At 36.0% G+C, this 27,425-nt stretch overlaps 1 protein-coding gene and 1 non-coding gene across 6 annotated transcripts in view; both read left to right on the top strand.

Moving 5' to 3' along the window:
* Positions 1-1,014: 1,014 nt before the first annotated feature.
* The window catches only part of MON2 (MON2 homolog, regulator of endosome-to-Golgi trafficking), a 111,131-nt gene continuing 84,720 nt past the window's right edge, over positions 1,015-27,425 (top strand). For 2 of the 5 annotated variants that reach the window (XM_059184754.1, XM_059184753.1), the window contains exons 1-4: positions 1,015-1,549; positions 16,974-17,037; positions 26,227-26,354; positions 27,284-27,415. In XM_059184754.1, the coding sequence (XP_059040737.1) occupies positions 1,439-1,549; positions 16,974-17,037; positions 26,227-26,354; positions 27,284-27,415 (435 nt within the window). In that variant the 5' untranslated portion in view covers positions 1,015-1,438. Of the gene's footprint in view, positions 1,550-16,973; positions 17,038-19,509; positions 19,527-22,550; positions 22,625-26,226; positions 26,355-27,283; positions 27,416-27,425 lie in introns of those variants that run through there. The other 3 variants (XM_059184756.1, XM_059184755.1, XM_059184757.1) reach the window with 3 other exon arrangements.
* LOC131840105 (U2 spliceosomal RNA) lies at positions 7,685-7,871 on the top strand. Its single transcript, XR_009357208.1, has one exon. It is a non-coding gene; the product is annotated as a U2 spliceosomal RNA (small nuclear RNA).

Raw genomic sequence — 27,425 nt, 5'->3', positions numbered from 1 at the left:
TGCAAAGATGTCATCAGCTCAGTTGTCTGAGGGTGCTTATTTCTTCATCTCCTATCTTTACCCTGGTTCAGGCTTTCCCTCTACCTTTCTCTGCTTCCTACTCAGTAGTTGCAAGATGTCTTTGCCAAATAGTGGCTCAGATCTTCGGAGAAGCACAGATGATTTTTCTGTTTACTCTGGCTTTATAGACAATTGCTTCCTAATGAAGGCTTTTATATCGGTGTCTTATTTGAGCATCAAAACTGTTTTCAGCAGGGTATTCATTCATTCCATTATTTATCATCTGCCATGTGCCAAGCACTGTTCTAAGTGCTGGAGATACTGCAGGGAACAAAACAGAGGTTTAAAAAAAAAAAAAATCCAGTGCTTCTGAAACTCACTTTAGCTGAGACTAGCGGTGAAAGGGGCGGGGCAGATCGCACAGCACCTGGCAGGTCAAGGAAGGAATTCTGACTTTTACTTTGGGCGAAACGGAAAGACAGTGGATGGTTTGAAACAAAGGGTAGTTTAATCTTCCATTTTACAAATTAGGGAAATAAATAACTATAGCACAGTAAGTGCACCCGTATGTTCCGTACAACTCTGTGAAGGAACTGCAATTTAGGTACTAAGGAGGGACAAAAATTAACAGGAGGTGGGCACTGACATGGGCCATTAGCCCAGGGATGCGAGGGGCCAGAAATGAAGAGGGACAAAACGGATGAAGATTAAGCCAAAAGGAAGCAAACGGCTTACACCGAAATACAGTTTAACTCAAACACACGGCAAGAGATAGGCCAAGAGATACGTGGCTCCGTTCAGAGAGCAGTCACCCTAAAAAAAGCAAAGAACTGGCCCAAGTGTGTGCGGGTGGGGCGGGGGACGGGGGTGGGGAATGAGGGAAATGGCTCCTCCCGGAACCTGGTGGGTCCCAAACGTGACCACGCCCCCGGCCCCGCCCCTCCTGCGGCTCACCTCCCCAGTTGGCCGCGGCGGGGGCGGTGGCCGTGGTGCCCGGAAGTGCGGCTGACGTGTCCCGGCCGCGCTCGGAATTGTGGGCGACTCGGGTAATGGCGTCGGCGAGTCTGGAGGGCTTGGGGAGCAATCGCTGAAGCTTTTTGCCAGGTTGGCTGGTGACGAACTGTGGCCGGACCCCGCGGCAGCGGGAGGGACCTGCCCGCCTTGTGGGCTCCTCGGTCAGAGCCGGCGGAGCCTAGCGGGGCGGGGCATCTGCGGGGGGCGCCTCGGATAGGAGCTGTGAGAGTTGCGAGGAGGTTGCGGGAGGCGCTCGGGTACGCTCCGGGGTTCGCAGCCCAGGCCTGGCCGAGCCCAGGAGGCGGGCTGCGGAAGGGCCAGAGAGGCCAGAGAGGCCAGGAGGGATCTGCCTGTCGCCCCCAGGGGCTGACAGGGCTGGAGTTCGTTTGCGCCGCTCGTATACTGGATTGGAGTTTGGTGGATCATGTCCGGCACCAACAGCCCCGAGGCGGTGAAGAAGCTGCTGGAGAATATGCAGAGCGATTTACGGGCCTTGTCCCTGGAATGCAAGAAGAAATTCCCACCTGTCAAAGAGGTAAGCTTTGGACGGCGTTGGGAGAAGGCACGGTAAGCATGTCCGGTCCTATTAGACCCAGCCCTTCACTCCCAAACTCCTGTCCTGTCTAATTTTCACTTGGTCCTCACCTTTCCAGATTTACGAGTCAGTGGCTTGCACCACAAGCGCGTTATAATTTATAGTTTCCTTTGAAGACGACTGGGGTGCTTTGATTTTCTCTACTGCTGTCCTCAGCGTTTAGAAATGAACTTCGGGGAGTGAGCCGATTCAGCTAATGTACCTTACCCTCGCCTTTTCTGGCCTTTTTCAAACTTGAAACTAGCCAGGCCAGAATTAAAAACTTAAAGTTTATTGCTTCTAAAAACTGTTACCCATCGTTGTGGTAAAAAAAATCTCCGCTCCTCACGTTTAAGTATGTATCACTCAATGGGAAGTAGTTTTCCTTCTTGTCGTGTGTTACGCAGCCTAACTCAGTGTCAGTACTATCAAGAATTAGTAAATTGTGCAGTCACCTAGCTTATGACAAATATTGAAGGCCCACAATAATCATGTTAAGTCTTGTTATCAGCTGTAATGGGACGTTTGGGTTTAAATTCAATACACTCTTCATCTTTCTTTCGTGGGTGAATAGGGTTAAAGGGTGGATTTATTAGATTATGAGGGTAAGATTTTCAGAGCAAAAAGCTTATTATTAAAAACAGGCTTCAACTAATAATGTATATAAAATGTATATAAATTGTCCAAATATTTCTAACTTGAAAATTTTAATTTAATCACTATTGACATTTTTCTTAAGATGTCATTTTATTTCTCTTAAGCTTTTTAAAATCGCCTCTCATTTTCCTTTCTCTTACCTGACATAAGGTATTTCAATGATATTTTTGTAAGGGCAATTTTCTTTTTGTTAAAGACTTTATTTATTTATTTGAGAGAGAGAAAGAGAGAGAGAGAATGAGAGAGCACATGAGAAAGGTCAGCTGGAGAAGGAGACTCCCTGCTGAGCAGGGAGCCTTATGTGGGACTTGATCCTGGGACTCCAGGATCATGACCTGAGCTGAAGGCAGTCGCTTAACCAACTGAGCCACCCAGGTGCCCCAAGGGCAATTATTATTATTCCTATTTAATGTAGTTTGGTATATCCACAATTTCATTTACTATTTAGGATTCACCAAAAGTTCACTAAGGAATTTTGGAATGTTTTCATGTTAATTTAAATGTTTTCCTTTTATTATTATAACAATTTTATAATTAAAACTTATCCAGTAAAGTTTGAATTTTAGGCTTCCAAGGAACCTTAACTTTTCTGTAAGTGCTTTTGGTCTCATCAGTCTTCAACAAACTCCATCTAGTATTTCTTTAATAAAGTAAGCAAATATTACCCAATAGTGGAAACCTGATGTGCCACTTTTGGAAAGATGATTATCATAATATGTTTTATTTCAGATACTCAATAGCTTGTGATACAGATTTTCATTATTTTCTCTGTATCCTCTTCTGTTGAAAGTTATACTAAGTAATTTTATTTTATTTATTTTATTTAAAAAATTTATACTAAGTAATTTTAAAGAATTAAGCAGTTTTAAAGAATTTTAAAGAATCAGGCTGTTCTAATTGTAAGAGAAATGCTCATTATTGAAATGTCAAATCCATTTTGTAATTTTTAACAATTTATAGAACTGACTGTTCCCAGCTCTTATAATTTATATAGAGACTGAGATTTCTCTATATTACACATAAAGGCCTTTGTGGGCTTGCTTGAAAATTTAATTGCCATTTATTACATTATTTCTTTAGGAAAATGCATTCAGAATTCCAAACAGGTAACTTACAGAGTTCTAGAACTCAGTCTATCTAATCTAGGAACTTTCATTAAAGCTCATTAGTTTTTTCACTTGAACGTGGGCCAAAGAGATACTTAGTGATTGCACCTACTCTTTGAGGTAATGGCAAAAATAATTCTTGGTGTGATAATCTCTGATAAATAATTTCCTATATAGTACCTACTCCATAAGAATCCGTTGAATGTTAGAACTTTGACTCCTTAACCAATGGCACTTCTAATATACTTAGGGTCCCACTTTAGGAATTGGAAAATGACCATTACTGTGTCAAGTTTAAAACAAGAATGAAGTAGTTAATCTTGAAAATGATGATTCTTTAGGAGGGACCCTTGATTTTCAAGAAATATTTTGGTTGCATTAAATTTTTCCTGGAAATCAATAGCAGTGCCAGGTTTTGGCTTTTGTACCAGGAACTGGTACATTTTTGTTTTATTTATTTTGGAGATGGGGAGAGGATGGTGCTCAGTAGACCTTAAGGCAAAGCCTTTCTCACTATAAGAAGCTTTACTAGTTAACGCTGTCCCAATATCTTCGCAATTATTACTGAAAAATACTTACTCTGAACTACTTATAAGGGTACTAAACAACTCAGTGCAGTACAGAGGTGATTGCACATGTGCTTTGGAAGGGATGCCTCCTTCCCCACTACCTTTTAAACAAGGTAGAATGAAGTGATAGCGTCTATATTTAATCTTTATTTTAAGTTTCTAGTAATTTTTTTTTTTTTGATCATGGTGCTTACAGAAGAAAAGAGTATTGGTAAAGGATAGCGCCTTATTTATTTATTAAAGATTTTATTTATTGGGCGCCTGGGTGGCTCAGTGGGTTAAGCCGCTGCCTTTGGCTCAGGTCATGATCTCAGGGTCCTGGGATCGAGTCCCGCATCGGGCTCTCTGCTCAGCAGGGAGCCCGCTTCCCTCTCTCTCTCTCTCTGCCTGCCTCTCCATCTACTTGTGATTTCTCTCTGTCAAATAAATAAATAAAATATTAAAAAAAAAAAGATTTTATTTATTTATTTGTCAGAGAGAGAGAGCACACAAGCAGGGGGAGCGGCAGGCAGAGGGAGAAGCAGGCTTCCCATCGAGCAAGGAACCCAATGCAGGACTCAGTCCCAGGACCCGAGGATCATGACCTGAGGGATCATGAAGGCAGAGGCTTTACTGACTGAGCCACCCAGGCATCCCTTATTTATTGATATTTATTCTTATCTTTGGAATCTCCACATTGTTTTCTCCATCTTAGTTGTTTTCATGTATAAATCTATCCTTTGCCTATTAAATTGTTTCAATAGTGGCTGTAATTTCATTGCCATTTTATAATAAAAGTAGTAATTCAATAATAACAGAAGTATATTCCTTCTCATATTCCTGCTTATTTTTCTTAGTCCATAAATACAAATTTTAGTGCTTCAGCTGTGTAACTTTTTTAGCACAAGTGTGCTAGCTAATTTGTTCTGGAATATTTGTATGAAAAATTATTCCTTTGCTTTAAAAATTACTTTAAAGCGTTGTAAAATCATTTCTGTATAATTGAAATTCAGTGCTTTCAGAGGTAGTAATCTCTGAAGCTTTCTGTTTATGTATTTAGTGAATAAAACATTTTGGTTGTTCTGTTTGCAGGCATTACTTTGGAAACAAATGAGGGGGATCTAAGATTGGAAGTACAATCAGAGAGAATTTGTAATTCTTGAGTTGAGCTTTAATAGGATGAGTAGAAGTTAGCCAATAGAAGAAGAGGAGGGAGTCATTCCAGGCAGAGGAAACAGCGTATGTTTATATTTCATGTCAAATAAATTTCATGCTGAAGGTAATTGGGAGCCATTAAAGCTTTTTAAGAGTGAGAATAATACGATAAATTTATAATTAGTAACTTTTTTTCCAAAGATTTAATTTATTTATTGAGAGAGACTGAGAGACAGCACAAGCAAGGGGAGTGGGATAAGCAGGCTCCCCACTGAGCAGGGACCCTGATGGCGGGGCTTGATCGCAGGACCCCGGGACATGACGTGAGCTGAAGGCAGATGCTTAACTGACTGAGCCACCCAAGTGCCCCTTAGTAACATTTTCCTGACAGTATTGGTGGAAAGAATTAGAGGGAACTGAGATTGAGGCAAAGAGAGCAAATTTAAAAAATGATTGCCTGCATGAAGGTAGCAGTAGAGGAAGACAGAAGGTAACTTGCATTGTGGTGAGCATGTGTAAAAGAGAGAGCATGGATTAAAGAGAGACTTAGCAGATAAAATTACCAGGGCATGGTGACCTCCTATATAATGCAGAGAGACAAATCTGTGATGCCTCCCAGGTTTTGGCTTGGAAACAAGATAGATCTCTAAGAGAAGGAACATAAGAGGAGTTGATTTTTTGGGTAAAGTGAGTAGTCCTAAATATAATAAGTTTAAGATTCATGTGTGACATCCAAGTGGAAATGACCAGTAGCAGTTCGAAAATGATCATTTGGTTCTTAAGGGGAAGGTCTAGAATTTCAGATTTAGAAGTATCAGTTTATACATGATAATAGAAACCATAGGAATAGATAAAGTGGTTCTGGAAGAGTGTATAGAATGAGAATATCAGGCCCAAAGAAGGAACTTTAGGAAAAAAGAACAATAAAGGGAAAGAGGTAGCTAGCCAGCTAAAGTTAAGGATATGGGAGAGAAAGGGAATACTTGTAAAGCAAGGTCCCTGAGAAAGCTGGAGTTTCAAGGGCATAAGTGAATGAACTTGCTTTCAATCTGAGAAGGAACATATTTTCCTCAGATCGAGGAAGAGAAAAAGAAAAAAATGAATTTGAATGTGATAAATTTGAATGAGGGACATTGTGGAGAGGTAGGAAGTTGTGGACAGTTTGGCCTATGACCTCTATTCTTGGTAAGGTAGGAAACAAGCTTACTGCTAGGAGTAATTAGTGATGAAAGGAGTGATGGGTAGAAAGTTTGAGGGGAGGGGTGCCTGGGTGGCTCAGTGGGTTTAAAGCCTCTGCCTTTGGCTCAGGTCATGATCCCAAGGTCCTGGGATCAAGCCCCACATCGGTCTCTCTGCTCAGCAGGGAGCCTGCTTCCCTTCCTCTCTCTGCCTGCCTCTCTGCCTACTTGTGATCTATCTGTCAAATAAATAAATAAAATCTTTTTAAAAAAATCATATACAGGATCTGTGTGTTGAAAATTACAAAATGGTGATGAAAGAAAGAAAGTTTGAGGGGAGCAGTGGATCACTTTAGAGAAGTGGAGGAGAAATTGACTTGGGACACTTAAGTCTTGGCAGGAAAAGTGGTTGAAATGATGATAGATGGTAAGGTCTATGTTGTATTCCTAAATAAGGAAATCTAACAAAATTTTGTTTGATTGAAAGAAGATGGAAGGTTAAGGCACTAGCAGCAGCAATTTAATCAAAGACCAGTTGAGTTGTGGAGTGGGAGAGCTAGAAGGACAGGGATTGGGACAATAAGGGGATATGGATTTCAGATTGCCAAATTAGGCTGCCCGAGAGGATGATGAAGTCCTGGGAATGGGTGGTAGAAGAGAAAGGGAATGAAGATCATTTGAGTTGAGGTGGTCAGAATTAGGGTTTTGAATTGATTTTTTCTTTCCCTTTTAATGAAGTGGAATCAATAAGGGTATAAATAGTAAAAAAAAAAAAAAAAAAAAAAAAAAAAGAGTGCAAGTAGTCTTCCCATGTCAGGTGCTTTGTTTTGTCTTGTGTATTTGGGCTTGATAAGAGTTAGTTGTCAGGGATTTTTGCCTTAAAAAGCAAAAGTTCTTATAGTAGAGTTCCTCAGTGCCCAGTGTTTTTATGTATTAGTTTGGTGAGAGAGATGCCTTTTACTTACAATGTCAGGATTCTTTGTTTAACCAGCTGTATGAGGACTGAGGACCAAGTTGGTTGGCTCTTCTGGTAGGGAGAAGATCTCATTTTCAGCATTGTTTGACAGTTAAGAATGAGGGCTGGATAATGTTTGCATGCTTAAATGGGAGCTATTTTGGTTTAATATTTTATAATGTAGTTTTTTTCTCTGTTGATGTTGGTTGAACAAATTTACTCATGACACAACCAATTGTGTTTTCTCAGAAATGTCATAGAGTAAGTTGGTGTTTTGTATATTGAAATAAATTTTCATAATTTATTCAAAAAAACGTACCAACCTCAGTCACATTAATATGAGAAGTATGTAAGGAGTTGGAAATTATTTTAGTCAAGACTTATTTTCCTGTATAATGCAATTTTAGATAATTGTGCTAGGGGAGTGGCCTTTGGTCTTTGTTTCTTTTCTTTTTCTCTTTTTTCCTTTGACTCTGCTCTTTCTATGACTTTATTCCATCGCTTCTTGGCCTTTTGGCTAAGATCAAGTGTAGTATCTATGACTTTATTCCAGAAGAGTTACCTTAGATTCCTAAGGTCTCATTAAATTCATTTTCTTCTGATTAATGGTTTAGATGTTAACTTCAAGAATAATGTAAGCAGAAATGTTTTCACTAGAACTTCTAGGAAAATTTTCTACATTATTGCAGTATTCTAAGAGCATTTTACAGTGAGAGTTCTTTAAACAGCTTTTGGTTAGTCTATAACATGTCTTATACATTTATGAAAGTCCATAAACAATGACATTTATTGTTAAAATATAAAACATTTTTTTCACTAAGTGTTTTGATCATCGTATTTTTACTTCTGTGAAGAAAATGAGAGCAAAGATCAGTGAAAACATCTTTTAGTCCAATGTATTGATTTCATCTTCTTATCACTGTGCTTTGGTGATACAGAAGAAATAAAAGACATTAGGACATACTTCAAAAATGGAATTTTCCCCATTTTTCTTTTATATAAGTAGAGCTTATTTTCAGTCATGTATAAAACATTGGGTTTTGCTATCACTGTTATAATTTAATAGGAATTTAGTAGTGTCTTAAGTGTAAAGCATGGTGGGAAATAAGAAAATGAATGAGACTGCCTTTATCATTATGAAGTTAACTCAGTGTTGAGTAAAATATTGTTTTTTCATTAGTCTAGGGACCTTGCATCCATTGATTCTATTACAAGATGCTGTTTTAATTTTACAGATGAGGAAATTACGGTTTTTTCTTGGTTCAGTAACTTGCACACATTAGTAAAGCTAGAAGGTGGAAGAACTGGGATGTGAATCCCTGTGCATCTTTCTGAAACTCCTCTCCATTGTATCATACTGCAAAGTGCCTTTAAAACATACTCAACTTGTTCTTACCATTGTTCCCATTCCTCTGCCTTGCTTCATTATTTGTTACTATTCATCATTCTTTTCCATGTTGCAGTTCTTTCATTTTGAAGTTTGTATCACTTTACTTTCCTGTTTCTCCTGGCTCTTTCAGTATTCCTTCTCCCTTTGTTTATTTATAAGTGTAAACTAAATTTTATTTTCAGGCCTCTTCTCCATACTTATCCCTTAGCCCTGGCATCTTCTTAACTCCCCCTGCTGCTGGCCTTAACCCCAGTACCAGTGACTCTGAAAAGGGCTGCACAGACTGCTCTCTTTCCTGAGCAGAGACCTGTGTTTCTAGCTGTTGGTGGAACACACCTACCAGAATATCTTTCCCACACTTGAAATAGGACTTCTTGAAATTGAACTTAACTTATCAAAAAACTTGCCCTTTCCCCTCCTTTCATTTGTTCTGTTGATGGCATTTATCACTAGTGCTTACCTTAGTCACGTTTGGCTATCTTTCCCCCCTCTGCTCTCTGTATTCATTGTCACATGTTCCTTCCTGCTCTGTAATTTCCAACATACCTCTTCTTCTTTCTGTTTTCTCAGCATATTATTTTAGTTCCAGGTTTCAAATGCCTGGTCTTTAGTATGCAATAATGGCACAAAAGATAAACCATTCTACATGTAACCACTAGCTTAATATACTCAATATATGGCTCAGAAACACTCAGTGGCTGCTCTGTACATAAAGGACCCCTTAGCATGGTATTTAAGACCCTCCTCGATTGTCCTAACCTTCCTTTATAGAAGTGTCATCACCCTCATATTCTCTTCATATTCCTTTATACTTCAGCCAAGATTTATTGCCTGCTATATATTCTTCAAATATGTGCTACTGCTTTCCTCTTTCATGTTTCTGAGGTTCCTTTTGCTGGCCCAGACTCACCTTCTCCTGTCTTTAAAAAAAAAAAAAAAAAAAAAAAAAATTCTGCCTTTCTGGACACCTGGTGGCTCAGTGGGTTAAGCATCTGCCTTTGGCTTGAGTCATGGTCCCAGGGTCCTGAGATCGAGTTACATGTCTGGCTTACTGCTCAACGGAAGGCTGCTTCTCCCTTTGCCTGCCACTTCTTTCTCTCTCTTCTTCCTGCTTGTTCTTTCTCTCTCTGACAAATAAATAAAATCTTCCTGCTTTCTCTCACTTCTTCCTGCTTGTTCTTTCTCTCTCTGACAAATAAATAAAATCTTAAAAAAAAAAAATCCTTGGGGTGCCTGGGTGGCTCAGTGGGTTAAAGCCTTTACCTTCAGCTCAGGTCATGATCCCAGGGTCCTGGGATTGAGCCCTGAATCAGGCTGTCTGCTCAGCAGGGAGCCTGCTTCCCCCCCCCTCTCTCTGCCTGCTTGTGATCTCTGCCTGTCAAATAAATAAAATCTAAAAAAATAAAAAATAAAAAATCCTACCTTTCATTTAATCCCACTTTAAATGTTGCTTATCCATTTGTTGCATGAATGAATCAGCTTTACAGATAATTATCTTTTTTCTTTTGAAGATTTGTTTATTTGATGGAGTAGCTGGGTTGCTCAGTCATTGGGCATCGGCTTGGGTCATGATCCTGGGGGCCTGGGATTGAGCCCAGCATCAGGCTTTCTGCTCGGTGGGAAGTCTGCTTCTCCTTCTCCCACTCCCCCCGCGTGTGTTCTCTCTCTCGCTGTATCTCTGTCTGTCAAATAAATAAGTAAAATCTTTAAAAAAAAAAAATTGATTTATTTGAGAGAGAAGGGAGCATTTGTCTGCAAGGGGGAGGGGCGGTGGAGGGAGAGAGAGAGAGAGAGAAAATAAATCTCAAGCATACTTTGCACTGAGTATGGAGCCTGATGCAGGGCTTGATCCCACAGCCCTGAGGCATGATCCTGAGAAACACTACCTGAGCTGAAACGAAGAATTGGATGTCCAATCAGCTGTGCCACCCAGGTGCCCTCAGATAATTTTCTAATTTTCTCATCCCTTCATTCATTTGTTCATGAAATAGTTTTTGAGTACCTGCTGTGTGCCATGTACTGGTAGTTGCTAGAGCAAAAACTGTTACAGCTCCTTCCCAGGGTTTTCAAGCTATTGTTTCCCTCTGTTTTTTCAATTTTCATTTAAACTTATTTTAAAAGTTATTTCTTCATAACTCTTATATTTTACCTTCTGTTATAGCGATTTTAGGGTTTTTGTTTTTTCTCCAAATAGCTCCTTATGGGTAAATCTTGAATCTTGTTTATCTTTCTGTTCACCATAGTGCAAAGCATTTTTATATCTAGGAGGTACTAATTAGTTACTTGTTGGAGATTAAAAATTTTTTTAAAAGGAAAGAAAAGGGATACCATATATATAGGCATATCACATATATTGTCCTCTAGGGAATGTTCTAGATCTCCCTATTCCCAAGTGTAGACTTCACTTTAGGTCTTTTGATTTTACCTGACATCCAAAATCATAAGTCTTTAGGCAGCTTTATGCCTGCCTGATGTCTTATGAGTACATTTTTATTTTTATTTTATTTTATTTTTTTATGAGTACATTTTAAAATCCAAGTTGCTGTTAACTTGAATTTCACATTACTTCTTTAGCTCTCTTTTTAATGCTATGTCCTATGGATCATTAATTTGGACCTTTGGTAAATTAGTTCTGATTTTGAGATCTTTTTTCATAGATGAAAGTTAAAAAAAAGTTCATTTTTTTTTAAACAGAACATAATAAAAAACATAGAACATAGAACATATGTTTCTAAAAAACATGGAAGCTTTGACAAAGGGAATTAGCATTCCTTTTTTTAAATTTTTTTTTTTTTTTTTTTTTTAGTTTGTTCCTAGTTCAAGTAGTAGACATTTGTTAATTCTCTTCCTGACATCCATTTCCTCTTCCTTCATTTCTAGACCTTTGGATTGAGATGAATTAATTTTACTCCTTCTTCAGGGTACCATACCTTGATTAGTTTAATCTAGTTTAAACCCTCCCCACCCCCACCATCCCCACCTTCATTTCTGCCCAGCTTACATAATGCCAGTGAGTGCTCCTGGACAAGGAGTTTCCTTTCTTTCTTAAAAGCTACTGAAAGAGATCTTTATTAGATAGTGCCATATAAAATTGTGAGGTGTAGAATGACTGCAGCTATTTTTATTGCCAAGATTGGAAGTGGCCTAAGGATTCACCGACCATGGAACAGGACAGATCTGGTAGAATGGCAAAGAAGTGGAACTGCAGCCCTGATGGCTTTGTGAATCTCTGGGTCAGATTTCCTCTGGATTTTTCAGTTAATGGGCAATGAAGTCTCTTTTTCTACTTAGAACTTTTTATGTTTTTGTTTAGAAACATTTATTATGTAGCTCCTGTATGCCAGGCACTGTTAGGCATTAGTAATATGAAGGGATGAATAGAATATATTTCTTGTCCTTATGGGGCTTACAGTTAGAATGGAAGAATAGACATGTAATGAGGTGAATGGGATAAAGTGTTATAGGTACAAACCATAGATAGCCCACAAATATGGGAAAGCTTTTTGATAATTGTCACAGAAAAAATTGATGGAAGAAATTATTTCTGTCACTACTTATGGTATTATAAGGGTGCCAAAATCAGGAGAACCTGCTCCATAAGTCTACAGTTATCTTCATGTTATCAGCAGTGGTTTAATTTCAGCAAAACATTATTTGTCACATTAAATTAGTGTTAGTTTGGGTCTGTATGTAACTTTTGAATTTGTTGGGTTTATAATTTAGGAGTGGTAAAAATAAGGAATTTTTTCCTAATTTGATTTATACATGCTTAGATTTGTCAGTAACTGGGTAGGTCTATGGGTTTTGTTTTTTTGTTTTTTTTTTTTTTTTGCTTTTGTTTTTGTTTTGTTTTGTTTCTTTTTTTTTTTTTTTTTTTTTTTTTTTTTTTTTTTTTAAAGACTTTTTATTTATTTATTTGACAGACAGAGATCACAAGTAGGCAGAGAGGCAGGCAGAGAGAGAGGAGTAAGCAGGCTCCCTGCTGAGCAGAGAGCCCGATGTGGGACTCGATCCCAGGACCCTGAGATCATGACCTGAGCCGAAGGCAGCGGCTTAACCCACTGAGCCACCCAGGCGCCCTTGTTTTGTTTCTTTTAAAGGGTGGCCTTACACTATTCAGTTTTGAGAAACGCTAGTAGAGATAGGTGCTAGGGAACTGTTGAAAATTTGACTCAGTGGATGAATGGAGGGCAAGATTATAAGTAGAGAAATCTCTAGGTTGTTTAGGTTCTAAACTAGTAGAACCTTCATTTTACTAATTTAGGTTGATAATGAGAAGTTTAAATCAAGGTGCAGAAGTGGGGTTTGAGAAGGATGAATATAAGATATGCTCACAAAATAGCCTTTGTGGTTGATCAGATTTGTGGGATGAGGGGGAGAATCTCTAGATGTGTAGTAGGTAAGTAGATGGATGCTGCTGCTGTTCTGAAAAATAGAGATTATAAGGAGGAGAAACATGTGTTTCTGGGGCAGAAGTGGAAATGCATGGAGGGGGTGACATAATGACACCTATTTTGAATATCTTGAATTTTAGGTGCCCCTTAAACATTTAGGTTAATAAGTCCTACAGTTTAGGAGACAGGCAAGGAATAGGAATATAATTTTAGGAGTCTTCAGCATTTAGAAAGTAATTGAAACCATGGAATTATGAGATTGCCCAGGAAGAGTTTACCGAGTAAGAAGTGATGCCAAGAATATTCTAGATGGTCTTTGTCTCTACTTTTCTGTGCCAAAGTCCTTGGTGAGTCTATTTGGGTAAGCAAAAAATATTGAAAAAAAGAAAAAATATTTCTTGAGAGAGATTAATTTTAAGAGTAAAGGGTATTAAGTACTACAGTGTATTTAATTTTGGTGTTTTTTCCTAACTCAGATTACCCCCAGGAATAGATATATTAGACTACCCACCTAAACCTATCCTATCCTATCTCTATCTAAGCCTACAGAAATGGCAACTTTCTTAAAAAAATATTTTATGCTTGAGATCCAGTTTAGGAAAAAAAAATAACTATGTTTATAATTGAGTAATTCCCTAGTGGATATACAAGATATCCTGATCAGAGTACAAGATCTTGTATCAGGTTACAAGATAACCTGATCAGAGTAGAGGATACTTATAAAGCAAGAAATTAAAGACTCTTCTTCACATAGACCATCATTGATAAACAGAAGGCAATCTGAGTCTGAATATCTCCATTTATAAAAGACGCTCTTGAAGACGTAGCTAGGCCAGTGTATGAAGTAAGACTATAGTGGTTAGGGAGTCCCTGGTATACAAATGTTGTCAGTAAACTCTGATAATGAGACTTTCCAGCCACACAGGGTGCCTAGGGGATAAGCTGTTACATTTTCAAAGTAGAAAGAGAATAGAAACCTGCATGTAAAAAATGGGGATCTCTAAGATAGGTCTAATTATCTCTAAGACAACAAATAGTCCTTATGATTTTTTTTGTGTGTTTAGGAATGAAAATACTGGTTATGTATCTTTTAAAACACTACTTTGGAACTATTATACTTAAAAAAAAAACCCACCCACTTTTTATTCCTTTTCCTCATTGTGTAGGTATAAAAATAATTGTTAAGCATTTTATACTCTTTACAATTTATTTATTTGTACTTCTTTATACATATCTCTGACACAGACATGGATAGACTATTAATTTATCTCAGGGAATCAGAATAGTGTCTAGCAAATTTGAAATCTTTTACTGACTGACATCTGGTAACTAGCAAGTGATAGGACTGATTTTGGAAACTGTTTCAGTCAGACTAGCTAGAATTCAGAGTTAGGACAAATAACAGTGGTATTTATGATGGTTCAGTTAGACCAATTTTTGTTGATGCTGAAGCAGGAAGTAATACTGAACTTGAACATATACGGGGTACAAAGGGTCATAGTGAAGAGGGGAAGAGCTTGAAAATGATGGTAGAAATAATCTCAGTGACAACAGAGTGGCTCTGTAAGAAATTTACCTAACAGAGTTTGAGATGCAATGTGTGAGTATAACAGAGTATATATAATGATTTCAGTATTCTTGAGATTTTGGTTTTTTGTTTTTCTTTACCCAAATTTTTACTGTAAGTTTGCTATGGTTTGTACATCTTCAAAGTATATTTGGAATCTGACCATTTTTTATTATCTCAATCACTGTTACCTTGGGCATCATCTTTTTTATACCATCATCTTTTGCATACATTATTGCAGTCATCTTTTAGATTTTGTTGCATAGTAGACTCACCTGAGGATTTGAAAAAATACTGATGCCTAGCTCCCACTCGCATTCCTTGGAATGTATTACAACCTGGGCATCAGGATTTTTTTTTAAGCCTTTGGTGTTTCTGATACACATTGCCTGCCCCAAATAATTAGAAAATCAGTTATCTTTCCCCAAAGAATTTTATTTTTACTATATTTTTGCTTGTAGCAATGTTCATTTAACTTGGACGTTTTCATTTCTTAAAGTTATAGAAGTAAGTCCTAGTATATCAGGCTTCTTAGTTGTGAGCAGTGAAAACCAGCTCTGACTGATTTAGCAGAAATGAAGTATACTGATATATATTGAGTGGCCCACATAATTGACAGAAGGCTGGAGGAAACCAGCTTTAGAAAAAGTGCAGAAACAAAGGGAAGCTAAATAGCTGGGACCTGCTGTTCTCTGCCAAACAAGTGACTGGATACCTGAGATGGCACTGGCCCCTTTGTGCTGCCACTGGGTTCTGCTATTACTGCCCTGGGAAAGTAGATGTCACCTTCAGTATTGCTGTCATCAGAAAGAATTTTCTCTTGTCCCTGCTTTTTTCTCCATGTTCAGAATCCCTGCTAAGTGTGTCTGTTTGGATTAGAATAGGCTCCCAGGGCATGTGGGAAAGCAAGTATCTGGCATTTTCCATTTTTAATAGTGTAGATAAGCTCTATCCTGCGTCAGAACTCATGAAGTTGGGAAATTTGCAAACACAGGCAAGGGCTTCACATGCTTGGAAACCAACAGAATGACAAAGGTCATATACTGTACATAGTATAGCCTACAGTGTAGTATTTATTTTATGCATTTATCCAGTGCCCCTCAAACTAAGAACCCCCAGGACACAGGTGTTTCTCCGTAGTGATTTTTAAACCTTTAGAACCCGCTATCACTTGTCTCTTAGCAAACAGTAAGAGATGACAAAATAAATGAGCAAGTAGTAAGCAAATTAATAGGAAAACTTAGGCATATAACTTATGAATATATATTATTTTTGGAAGTGTGGAGACCAGTTTAAGTATTAAATAGGCATGTTTCTTGATAGTGAAAATGTTCTGAGTTTCTATGGTGGAAGTTGTATATCAGTGTTATATGTCAGCACTGTCCAGTAGAAATATAATGTGGACCACAAATGCAATCCATATGTGTAATTTTAAATTGCATTAAAAATACAAAGAAACAGGCATTAAATTTTAATAGTATATAATTTAAGCCAATATATTCAAAATACTGTTTGAACATTTGACCAGTGTAAATATTTAAGGGATAGTTTACATTTCCTTTTCATACTAAGTCTTCAAAAAAATTTTTTTTTAAAGATTTAATTTATTTATTTGACAGAGAGAGAACACAAGTAGGCAGAGAGGCAGGCAGAGAGAGAGAGGAGGAAGCAGGCTCCCTGCTGAGCAGAGAGCCCGATGCGGGACTCGATCCAGGACCCTGAGATCATGACCTGAGCCGAAGGCAGCGGCTTAACCCACTGAGCCACCCAGGTGCCCTAAGTCTTCAAAATTTGTTGTGTATTTTATACTTAAGAGTACAGCTCAATTCAGACTAACCTCATACAGAGTGCTTAATAGCAACATGTGGCCAATGGCTACTGTCTTGGACAGAACAGTTCTGTGGCATTGTATAAAATGCTATATAACTTCCAAATGCTGCCAGCTAAATACACTTAATGATACAGTGTTTTAGGTGCCTTATGAAAATCTAGTGGGTGTTTAAAAAAATGTAAACTAAAAGTAATAACAAACTTATTGATTATTCATTCTTCTCAAATCCAAAACAGGTCTACTTGATTTTGCAGTGTTTTGCAATTTTTTTTAGTGGTGGGGACAGAGGTATGAAATGGGGGAGAGAAACCTAGTTTTTTTCATTAGACTTTGTTTTTGTATATTATTTTTATATTTTATGAACATTTCAATTCATGAGGGATTAAATGTGCTTTAGGCAGAGAAAGGCAACATGCTGTAATACCGAGTTGCATGTGAGTAATCAGGTGAATCACATTTTATTACATTTAATATTTATGGCACTACTAGGCTTTAGTTTCTGAAGTTTTGAAAATAAAGATAATAGTGATCATATATGATTTCTTTCCCTAGGTAATTCATGTTGATAGTAAGTTTTATGTTCTAATTATTTTTATTCTTGCAGGCTGCTGAATCAGGAATAATAAAAGTTAAAACAATAGCTGCACGAAACACCGAAATTTTGGCAGGTAATTTTTTGCTTAAAAATTCAACCATTAATGAAAATTTCACTAATAACAAAAGTATAATCTTTAAAAAACCCAGAAAAGAGCTATCAGTTTTCTGTGGCCTCTCCTTTATGCCCTAGCATGCTGTTTATGATGATAACATGTAAAAGTCCCTAACTTACGAACTAATTGGATTTGCCAAAGATGAATGTCATGTAATTCTCTGAAGTCAGAAAAGTTAAAACTACTTGTCTTCCGGGCAGGGATTTGCATTCTCCTCCATGTCTTGTCCATCACCTAAGACACACCTTACCCATAAAAGACATTCAATTAATATTTGTTGTGCTGAATGGAATGAAAGATTGGTTCTCAGTCCACCTTCCAAGATCTATTTTATCTTTATATAATATAAACAGGTGATAATGTAGTATTATAAATTTAGTAGTACTATATGAGTTTTGAATCCTAGGACTAAGACGGTATGGTCATGAAGAAAGAATGGGAGCTGGGTGGAGAAAAGAAAAAAGTTTTCTTACATTCTCTTGATTGAACTGGTATTCAAGGAGGAATTTCAGGAGTTCCTCTTTGGCACTCTTTTTGATACTCAATCTACTTCTTTTCTTTGGCACCTTTTTGTTCTTGCCTCTGTAATGAACATGGAAAAGGAAAGTAGCATTTTCTGAGAATCTGTTACGTGTGAGACATTTGTGCCACTTTAATAAAAGACAGCTTTGTGGGGAAATACTTCTACTTTATAATAGAACATGTTGACATGCAAGGAGATTAAGTTACTCGACTGAGGTCACATGATTAAGTGGTGGAACTAGATTTAAATCCAGGGCTGTTGAGAACCCATGTTCTTCCCGCTACAGTATGCTGCCGTGATATTGTGAGGTTTCCACACCAGCTACTACTCCCTCCCAAGGGTTATATGTAACTGTTGCTTACTTTACTGGTCCTTCAATCTGCATTTCCAGTTCCAATAGTGCTTTGCTCTCAGCTAGTTATAGGAGAAAAGCCGTCCTATTAAATGGATTGACACAAAATTCAGTAGTGGAGAATCTCTCCAACTCTCATAAATCTCTTTACGTTTTTAAAAGTGATACCAAAAAATCCCTAATTGGTGGAATCTCAAAGAGTATTACAAAATGAAGTGAAGACTTTTGGGGGCAAGTTTTAAGGGTGGAAGGTGGATTTTACTTGGGCTTGCCGGGCTTTGCCGGACATTTGCCCTTAGGGTGAGCTTTCCTGTGTTGCATCTGTTTCTCACAGCTTCTTCTCTGATTTTGAACAATCTGTCGAAACACCAAATAGTTTTGTAACATTATTCACAGCGCTGAATAATGCTCTGTGCACTTTGAGAAGGGGTATAGTGAAAGTGGTGGGTAAAGGCAAAGGTAGGTATGGTTGGATTGGAGGGTGGGATAGTGGGTTTTGGGAGATGCATGTTGGGTGGATTAGCTACTGTGAGGAAACTAATGTTTTAAGATAAATTATGATCTGGATGTTTTTAAATTAGCTAATCATTTTAGAATATCATTACAAATAGTAACTTTTGCTACTATAACTGCTGATATCATGTCCTTAGTTATTCACCAAGAGTAGACGTTATCATTGGGTCTGTAGCTGATGAAGATTTTTTAAAAAGACTGATTTCTTCAGAGGATCACTGTCTGGTGCTGAGTTCTATACCAAAGTAAATAAAATGTCTAATTGGTAAATTTTAAGAACAAGTAAGAAAATTTTGTCTCTGTCAGTGTGAGTTTAATGTATAGGTGGGCTGTTTGTTTTAATTCAATTAGCTTTATTCAAATGATGCTAAACAAGTCTTTATGCAAATACAATTAATAGTTTATGTTTTAAGGTCCATAGTGTCCAGAGCCATGTAATTGAGGAGCTGTATATCACTTAAACTATTTCCTTGCATTTTTTACCAAGTATCTATAGCATTGATACTTTAGTATTTGTACCTTTTTAGACCACTATCATGTTGAAAATCAAAGGCTCTCAAGAATAAGGGAAAAGAATTTTGTCAATATATAGTTTCAAAACTACTTAATTAGAGTACAGTTTATACTAAGAAAAATTTGTAGTTAACTTTTTAAAAATTTTAATTTCTTGAGAAGTGTTTACTTCTCTATAGTTCTAGAGACTGTAGGTTACTTCTTTTGTGCTATCATGGATGTTAAAGATAACAAACAATGGAGGAGTTGCAAATGAAATGGGATATTGAATTCTCAGATATCTCTACATATTCAGAAAATATAAAGGGTTGCTATAACAATCAGCACCCTTAATTAGGATTAACTAGTCTGACCAGTGATATTCAGCGTAGTTTTCTAGCCAGCTTTAGTTTTCTTAGATTTATTTTCCAAAGGAAGGTTATTTACATTGCAGAATAAATCTTTGCTTTGCATCTCCCCTTCTTTTAAGCATCCTCCTTTAATGTTTATTTTTCTTTGTTTTCACTGCTGTCATGAATGCTGACATAAGTGGGAATGCTATGCCAGGTAATGTCAGCATCGATTCAGATATACAGATCATTATCTCAGAATTTCCTTTTTCTTTAAAGATAAAAACTCTGCAAATGAGACAAAGCAACATCAAGTTTTTCATTTACAAGGCCAAATGCCTTGATCTTACACTTGACTACCATAAATTACAAAATGTTTTTATTAAGCCAGTTTATAATATACTTGAGGTTGACTGAGAAGGCTTGTGTTATACAAAAATTACATAAACAGAGAATCTGCTTTTTGAATAGTTGAAACAAGGAAACCAATGAAGTTGTGATATCTTAAAATTGTGTATTTAATCCATACTCAAAACCATAATGGTTACATCTATCTTTGGCTGCTTTCAGCTACTGCCAGTTTATGTGTAGAATTTTCACATAGATGATCATTATGTGTGATTTGTGTTCTTTTCTCAGTTTCCCTCACCTTTTTCATATCTACATGGTCTTATTACTAAAAGGTCTTTAAATAGCAATGGGTAACTATGCTTTGGAATTATTTTCTGATGTTAAGAGGTAATTTATCTGCTGATTTTATTTAGTATTTTCTATCTTATCAGTATATATGCTTGTGATATTTTATAAACATCTGTAGAATATATATCATAAATACATTGTTAATAAGGAAATCATTATGTAAGAATCACTAGGAGAGATACTCTTCCTTATATTGTTAGTAGTTAGCAGGAAATAATAAGCCCTCATTAAATGTAGGCTAATAGTGAGTGAGTCACTCCAGAATGTGAGTAAGTCTCTTAGTGCTACCTCTACTGTGTTTTACTACTTCCCAGTTTTTACTGTAATTTTACATGTTATGATGACTCTGGTAGATGAATTTTGTCATACTTAGTTCATATTAGCCAGATAACAGAGTAATGAAGGAGACAGCCCCTAAATGAGAATTTTAATACTGTGGTCAATGCCAAGATGGAAAAATAGGCTTATTATTATAGGAACATAAAGAAGGCATCCAATCCAGCCTGGGAATCTGAAGCTGAGTCTCAAAGCTTAGAAAGAAGTTAGCCAGGGGCACCCGGGTGGCTTAGTGGGTTAAGCCTCTGCCTTCAGCTCGGGTCATGATCTCAGGGTCCTGGGATCAAGCCAGGGAGCTTGATCATGCTCAGCAGAGGGCCTGCTTCCCCCTCTCTCTGCTTACTTGTGATCTCTTTCTCAAATAAATAAGTAAAATCTTAAAAAAAATCTTTTTAAAAAATCTTTAAAAAAGGAAGAAGTTAGCCAGGCAAATAAGGTATAGAAGTGGAAAGTAAAGCAGATTACTTGAATATATGGGAGAGAGAACAGTTTGTTCTATTTGGATAGACTATTTGGTCTATAATAGTTTGGTCTATTTGGATACACTATTCAAGCATTGCCATTGTGTAACTTCGTGAGCTGCTTGATGGAAGAGTTTGAATCAGGACAGTGGCACATTCATTTTAATGTTTTTTTTTTTCTTTTTAAAAAAGATTATTTATTTATTTGACAGAGAGAGAGAGAGAGAGAGAGACAGACACACACACACAGTGAGAGAGAGAGAACACAAGCAAGGGGAATGGGAGAGGGAGAAGCTGCTTCCTGCTGAGCAGGGAGCCGCATGTAGGGCTTGATCCCAGGACCCTGGGACCATGACCCGAACCAAAGGCAGACGCCTAACAACTGAACCACCCAGGTGCCCCTCATTTTAATGTTTTATGTAAACTATTCGCACAACAGTGTGGAAGGTGTATTTCAGTGTACCATCATAAAGTAGAGGTCGGTTGGTGGGCTAGTTCTATAATCTCGGCTAAATGACCTTGGGGGCTGTAATTAATTTTATGCTTACAAGTTAATCTAGTAGGCCAGATATTACATAGTTTCTCTACGGCGTAATATGTTCTTATTTATTCTTTTCCTTGGATACTTAAAAACTTTTTAACCTTTTAATTTGTATTTTTACATTGTTAAGTACTTTCCTTTGATACTGTCTTTTCTAATTTTTTAAATTCCTTCATAATATTGGAAAAAGTGCTTGTAGCTTATTTCACCATTCCTTTATGTTAGACATATTTCAGTATTTGGAAATTTTTTTAAGATAAATTTCTAGAAATGAGATTATTAAATCAAAGTATATGAACATGGTTTTGGAATTTGTCACCAGTTTATCTTTCAAAAAGATAAAAGAGTTATCTTTTTGAAAAGATAAAACTTTATGCCTTTACCAGCAATATGTGAGTGTATTTTTATAACATCTTTGCCTGATTATTATCTTAAAAAATCTTTTTTGGAAATTGAACAGGCAAATGATTCTTATACTAATTGACATTTGTCTTTAATGTTGAACATTTTCCTCTGAATATATTATTTCCTTTTTTTCATTATACATTTATTTCTTTGAGTTTTTGTGTTTTCTTATCAAATTATTTGAGTTGTTTACATAGCAAAAGTATTGACTTCCCATCATGTTTATATTTCCTGCAAGTTATTTATCTTTTAAATTTTTGTCTAGATGTTTTTCATGTTTACATAATGTAACTTTTCTCATTTGTTTTGCATTTAGGAAGCCCTTTCCCCGCATAGTAGACAGTCATTTTTTAAAAATTTTTTTTTTTTAATTTATTTTTTTTTAATGAATATGTGGAGTGACATGAGGACCTAGATTTTTTTTTCTTGTGCAGAATTACTGATTAAACCAGCATCATTTGTTGAATATCCTTCCTTTTCATACAATGTGCTTTTAATATGAAACTGCCCATATTTTATTTGTCCTTCTATTCTTGAGTGACTTTATTAAAGTATTTTCAGATTTTAGAATCATTAAATTATTTTTTTAATGTTGTTAGAAATATCAGTCTTTTTAATAATTAAATTTTAAGGGATTTTGAAGATAGCAGTCATGTCTGCATCACATTTTATTTCTTTCACAAGAATTACAGTTGTTATTTAATGACCATTTAAAATTTATCATAATGAAACTTTTAACCCCCATTAATGTGATTCATAGTGGGGTATCCTAGTTTAATTCTTTCTTTCCAGGATAAAAACTACAATTATGCAGTGAAACTGCACAGAGCAAGGAAACCCCTAGGATATGGGGACCTGCTGGACCTCTTCCAGGTGTGTGAAAGTGTATCATTTGCTCTCACAGTTATACAATTTGGAAATAAAATATCAAACATAGTGTTATTTTATTAAAGGAGTCCTGTTTATTAAAGAACTTAGGTAAAAAAATGAACTTTTTTTCTGACCCCTTAAAAGCCTGACTTTATATTTTAAAGGATATTGAAATAGAGAGTTTTGATTAAAAAGAGTTGACCTTTTTCTCTTTCTTTCCTGGAATGATTTTTAAAAATGGTTAGAGCAGGTTGTCTTTATTGCTATACAGCTTTTTCCTCAATGTGATTTCTAAAGTCTAAGCCCATTGGAAGGTGTTATATAAAGCTGTGTTTAAATAGCATGTCATTAAAATTATTGTATATAAACAGAGCGCCTCTCAGAAGAGCAATATTAATTTCTGTTTAAGACTACTGTCACCTTTTTTTTTTTTTTTAAGGTTTTATTTATTTGTTTGACAGAGATCAAAGTAGGCAGAGATGCAGGCAGAGAGAGAGGGAGAGGGAAGCAGGCTCCCTGCTGAGCTGAGAGCCCAATGTGGGACTCCATCCCAGGACCCTGAGATCATGACCTGAGCCGAAGGCAGAGGCTTAACCCACTGAGCCACCCAGGCGCCCTACTGTCAGCTTTAAAAGAAGAAAAAAAAAAAAAAACCTAACTTTTTTTTTTTTTTTTTTTTGGTTATAATCTATCTTATACTATTGTGATCTGGATATGGTAGATGTTTTCGTTTTCACATATGCTTCAAAAGACAACAGATCAATAGTTTTTTTGTTACTGATTATTTATCCTGGATAACATAGGAATTTCCTTTTTGATTATTTTATTCTTATATAAACTGGGAGAAAAAAGAAAATGAGAAGGAGGCAAGAAGTCGATATTTGATTCCTTTGAGTTACATTAAAATAAAATTTATAAAAATTATCGTTATTATTTGTTAATTTTTTTTATTTTAGTGCAGGGCTTGAACTCATTCCCCTAAGATCAAGAGTTGAACTCATTCCCCTAAGATCAAATGTCCCCTAAGACATTTAACCAACTAAGCCATCTAGATGCCCCTAAAAATTATTTTTAATACTATTTTAATTTATCCTAACTTGAGACACATGGGTAACTGTGACTGACCTGTATATAGCATTTCACTGAAATTAACCTTATTTTATTCATTCTAAGCTGCACAGGTTTTTCACATTTTAGTATTACTCAGATTGATAACACATCTTAAAATTGATGACATCTTAGAATCATTGTGGGCCAGGTAGTCTGGAGGTGTCTTTTTCAGTGCATATGTGAACTTGTTTATAGTTATTCATATTATTATTACATCGTTTGAGTTATGTGCATTGTCGATATCCTGTAAGTTTGACTCCTATTTAAAATGTCACCTAGTTGTTGTACAGAAATTTTCTGTTGACATCTTATGGTAAGGTTAAAAAAGCACCAACATCATTATGTGTGGGGACATTGGCTTAGATGATCTCAGAGTCAATAGTGAAGTACTCTTTCAAGAAATGAAGCATCCCAAACAATCTGATTATAAAATGGGCAGAAAACCTATATAGGTATTTTTCCAAAGAAGACATACAGATGGCTAACAAGTGTATGAAAGGATGTTCAGTATCATTAATCATCAGGGAAATGCACATCAAAACCACAATAAGATAATCACCTTACACCTGTCAGAATGGCTGTTATCAAAGAGACAAGAGAGAACAATGGCCTTGATGGATGAAATTGTGAGGAACAAATCTAAGTGATTAGAAGGCATTGTATCATAATTAATTGGCACTGATTTGTCTTTGTGATCCTCCAGTGTGTCTTGAAGTCATTGTCCTCAAGAGACTCAAGAAAGTACTTTTTTCCCCCTTCTATAAAGACCGTTTCTTTCCTGAATTTATCTGAAGACTTTAGGCAGTGCAGTTCATTGGTCCTCTTTCATACCTTAAACAGTTTTAACTTTGATTTGCATTAAGTGCTGTTTACCTTAAAGAGTGGCAGTATAATGTTGTGGGAAGAATAGCAAACCAGGAGTTAGAAGACCTATTTTAAAAATCTGGCTTTACCACTTACTTACTGTGCACTTGAGCCAAATCATGCTCTGTAAACTCTCTGTGATTATTGTGACACTCAAATGAGAAACATGTTAACGTCATAAAAATGATCAGTGATAAACTTCTGTTTACCTGAATGGCATTTAATAACTAGGCATGTTCAATAGAGTTAGGAATAGCCTCATTCTGGCAGGATTGAATATGGTAGCATATTTACTGCCTCACTATTTTTTTTTAGCTTTATTTTCCTTTGTTAGTCATTCATCTAAATGTTTTGAGACATTGTTATGGAAAATTTGTGACTCTGGTTTGAATCAAAACTTTTATGCTTAAGAAAGCAAGGAAATAAGGCAAGGAGCCCTTTTGGAAACACTGTTCTTTGACGATCATATTTGCCATCTCTTAGCTGTGTTAAATCAGTAATTTATGCTGGCATATTGAGGGACTTTGCGGAGTATGCCATAGGAGATTGTGGGCTTTATTTAGCATACATACTATAAAGGGAGGTTTGGGAGAAGAAAGATGAGGATTTAACTGATGAAATTAATGTTGAGACTAGTTTTATATTTTTCATGGTGACTGTGGATGACTTTCCGACAATTTCTTTTGAAAAAAAAAAAAAAGTTAAAAAAAAAAAGTTAAAATTCAGATTTGTCTGTCTTAATTATAAGTTTTAACCTCAAAAGAATAATTGATGGATGTATTGCCTTTGAAAACCATATACCAAACACATAAGTGTAATGTTCTCTTTCCTTGGAATTCCAAGGAGATGGAATTCCATGTTATCTGTTTAAATTCTCTGAGGATGGCCTCATCCTCAGAGACCTGTCTTACTCATCTTTGTATAGCTATTAAGTAAGTGTATACTGATTTAATTTCATTTTGTAAATTTAAGGTATTACTCAGCTTGTGCATGTTCTAACTTTTTACATTTTTGTTGGCTACTTTAAAGCATCTGAAAGAATTGGCTTGGTGGAAAGAGTTAAATTAAGATATGGAGTTACAGCATGGGCATCCATTTAACTTAAAGAATGCTATAGTAAAAAGAGGAGTAATGTTATTGTTTTTTAATGAGTTTATTTCTTGAAGAAATTAAGGCTATATAAATTCAAGGCATGTAATGAAATTCTAGGGAGCTTCTGAACATTCAGAAGGGTGATGGGGATGATGTATATACTATTTTTAATTATTTTTTCTACTCTGACGTATTTATTCTTTTTCATATTTCTCCTCATGCACTGTTGAAGAAATAGAGTACTTCTCCAAGGCAGGATAGAACTTCTGAGTTGTCCTTAAAGATTTTATAGCAGGAGATGGAGGAAAACCAAAAGACAATGCTAGGAGAAAAGCATGGGAAAGCTATAGCTAAGGGGTTAGTTTAGATATGGAGTCGATAGTATCTGTATAAAGTATTTTAACTCTTATTGTTTGGTTTCTATTTTAGTATTTACATAAAGTGGTTTTTATTAAGATCGTTAATACTAGTTGTAAATATATATATTCCTTCTTGTGAATTAGATTTAATAATTTATTTTATATGTATTCTGAATAAAGCCTTGAAAGAAAACAGCTCAGAGGTGGTTCAGCCGTTTCTAATGGGTTGTGGAACCAAGGAGCCAAAGATTACTCAGCTATGTTTGACCGCCATTCAGAGACTCATGTCACATGAAGTTGTGTCTGAGGTACTGTGAAGACTTTATCTCAATTGTGCACCTAAGAATCAAATCAGGGATTTTTAATTAGGGGACAATGAAGCATATCCAATAACTCAATGTTAAACAATATATGTGCTTGAAGGACATGGCTTAATTTTGAAAGATCATCGTATTTTCTCCCTATTAAGTGCTCATGAATAATGAATAAAAATGAAGTGCATTTTGTCATGTCATTCAGTGACATAGATCAGTGTCATTGAAGAGAATATAATTTATAATTTTTTTTAAAAAGGAAAAATGATTTTCCTAGATTCTCTGAAGTGAAAGTTTGTTGTTCATTAATTTAAGTGAATTGTTTGTACCTAACTTTATTGTGTTAAAACAAGGAAAAACATTTCATCACTACAAATCTGCATCCTGCTTTCAAATGTAGTAATGTTACCTTAACTCCATAAGTTACTTTAATAGAAGTGATACAGTCTTTTACCTATAATGTAACATTCAAAACACTGTCAGATTTAATTGACTTTATAAATGTGTTGTTAATTTGAGTTGCATTTTGTTTTTTGTATACGTATTATAAATGGAATAATATGTGAAATAGTAGCATTCTCAGTTAATTTGTGTATGTCTGTATAAGTGCCCAAATGAAATATACCCATATTGTAGAAATGAGCTTTGATTTTGACTAGGTATCCCAGAACTGTATGCAACTATTTGCATATATTCAAATGGTATATTTTAAAACAATTTATTTTTTTAGAAGAAAATTAATTAGCTGTGAATCTCAAATTAGTTAAGAGATGTGTTTTGATCTATAGAGCTAGAAACATGGGTTTTGTTGTTAATGATCAAGAAACACCAGAAGAGGTAATATTTTTACATCTTTTTTTATTTAGGGACTTAAACACCTTATATTTTATTTGCTGACAATAATTCAACTCATTATTTTACAGACTGCAGCTGGAAATATAATTAATATGCTTTGGCAGCTAATGGAAAACAGTCTTGAAGAACTTAAGCTACTTCAAACAGTTCTTGTTCTTTTAACAACCAATACAGTAGTTCATGATGAGTCACTCTCTAAGGTAGGAAACC

This window comes from Mustela lutreola, chromosome 8 (genome assembly GCF_030435805.1).
Source record: "Mustela lutreola isolate mMusLut2 chromosome 8, mMusLut2.pri, whole genome shotgun sequence".
NCBI classification, from domain to species: domain Eukaryota; kingdom Metazoa; phylum Chordata; class Mammalia; order Carnivora; family Mustelidae; genus Mustela; species Mustela lutreola.
This window is presented reverse-complemented; position numbering and strand designations above follow the sequence as displayed.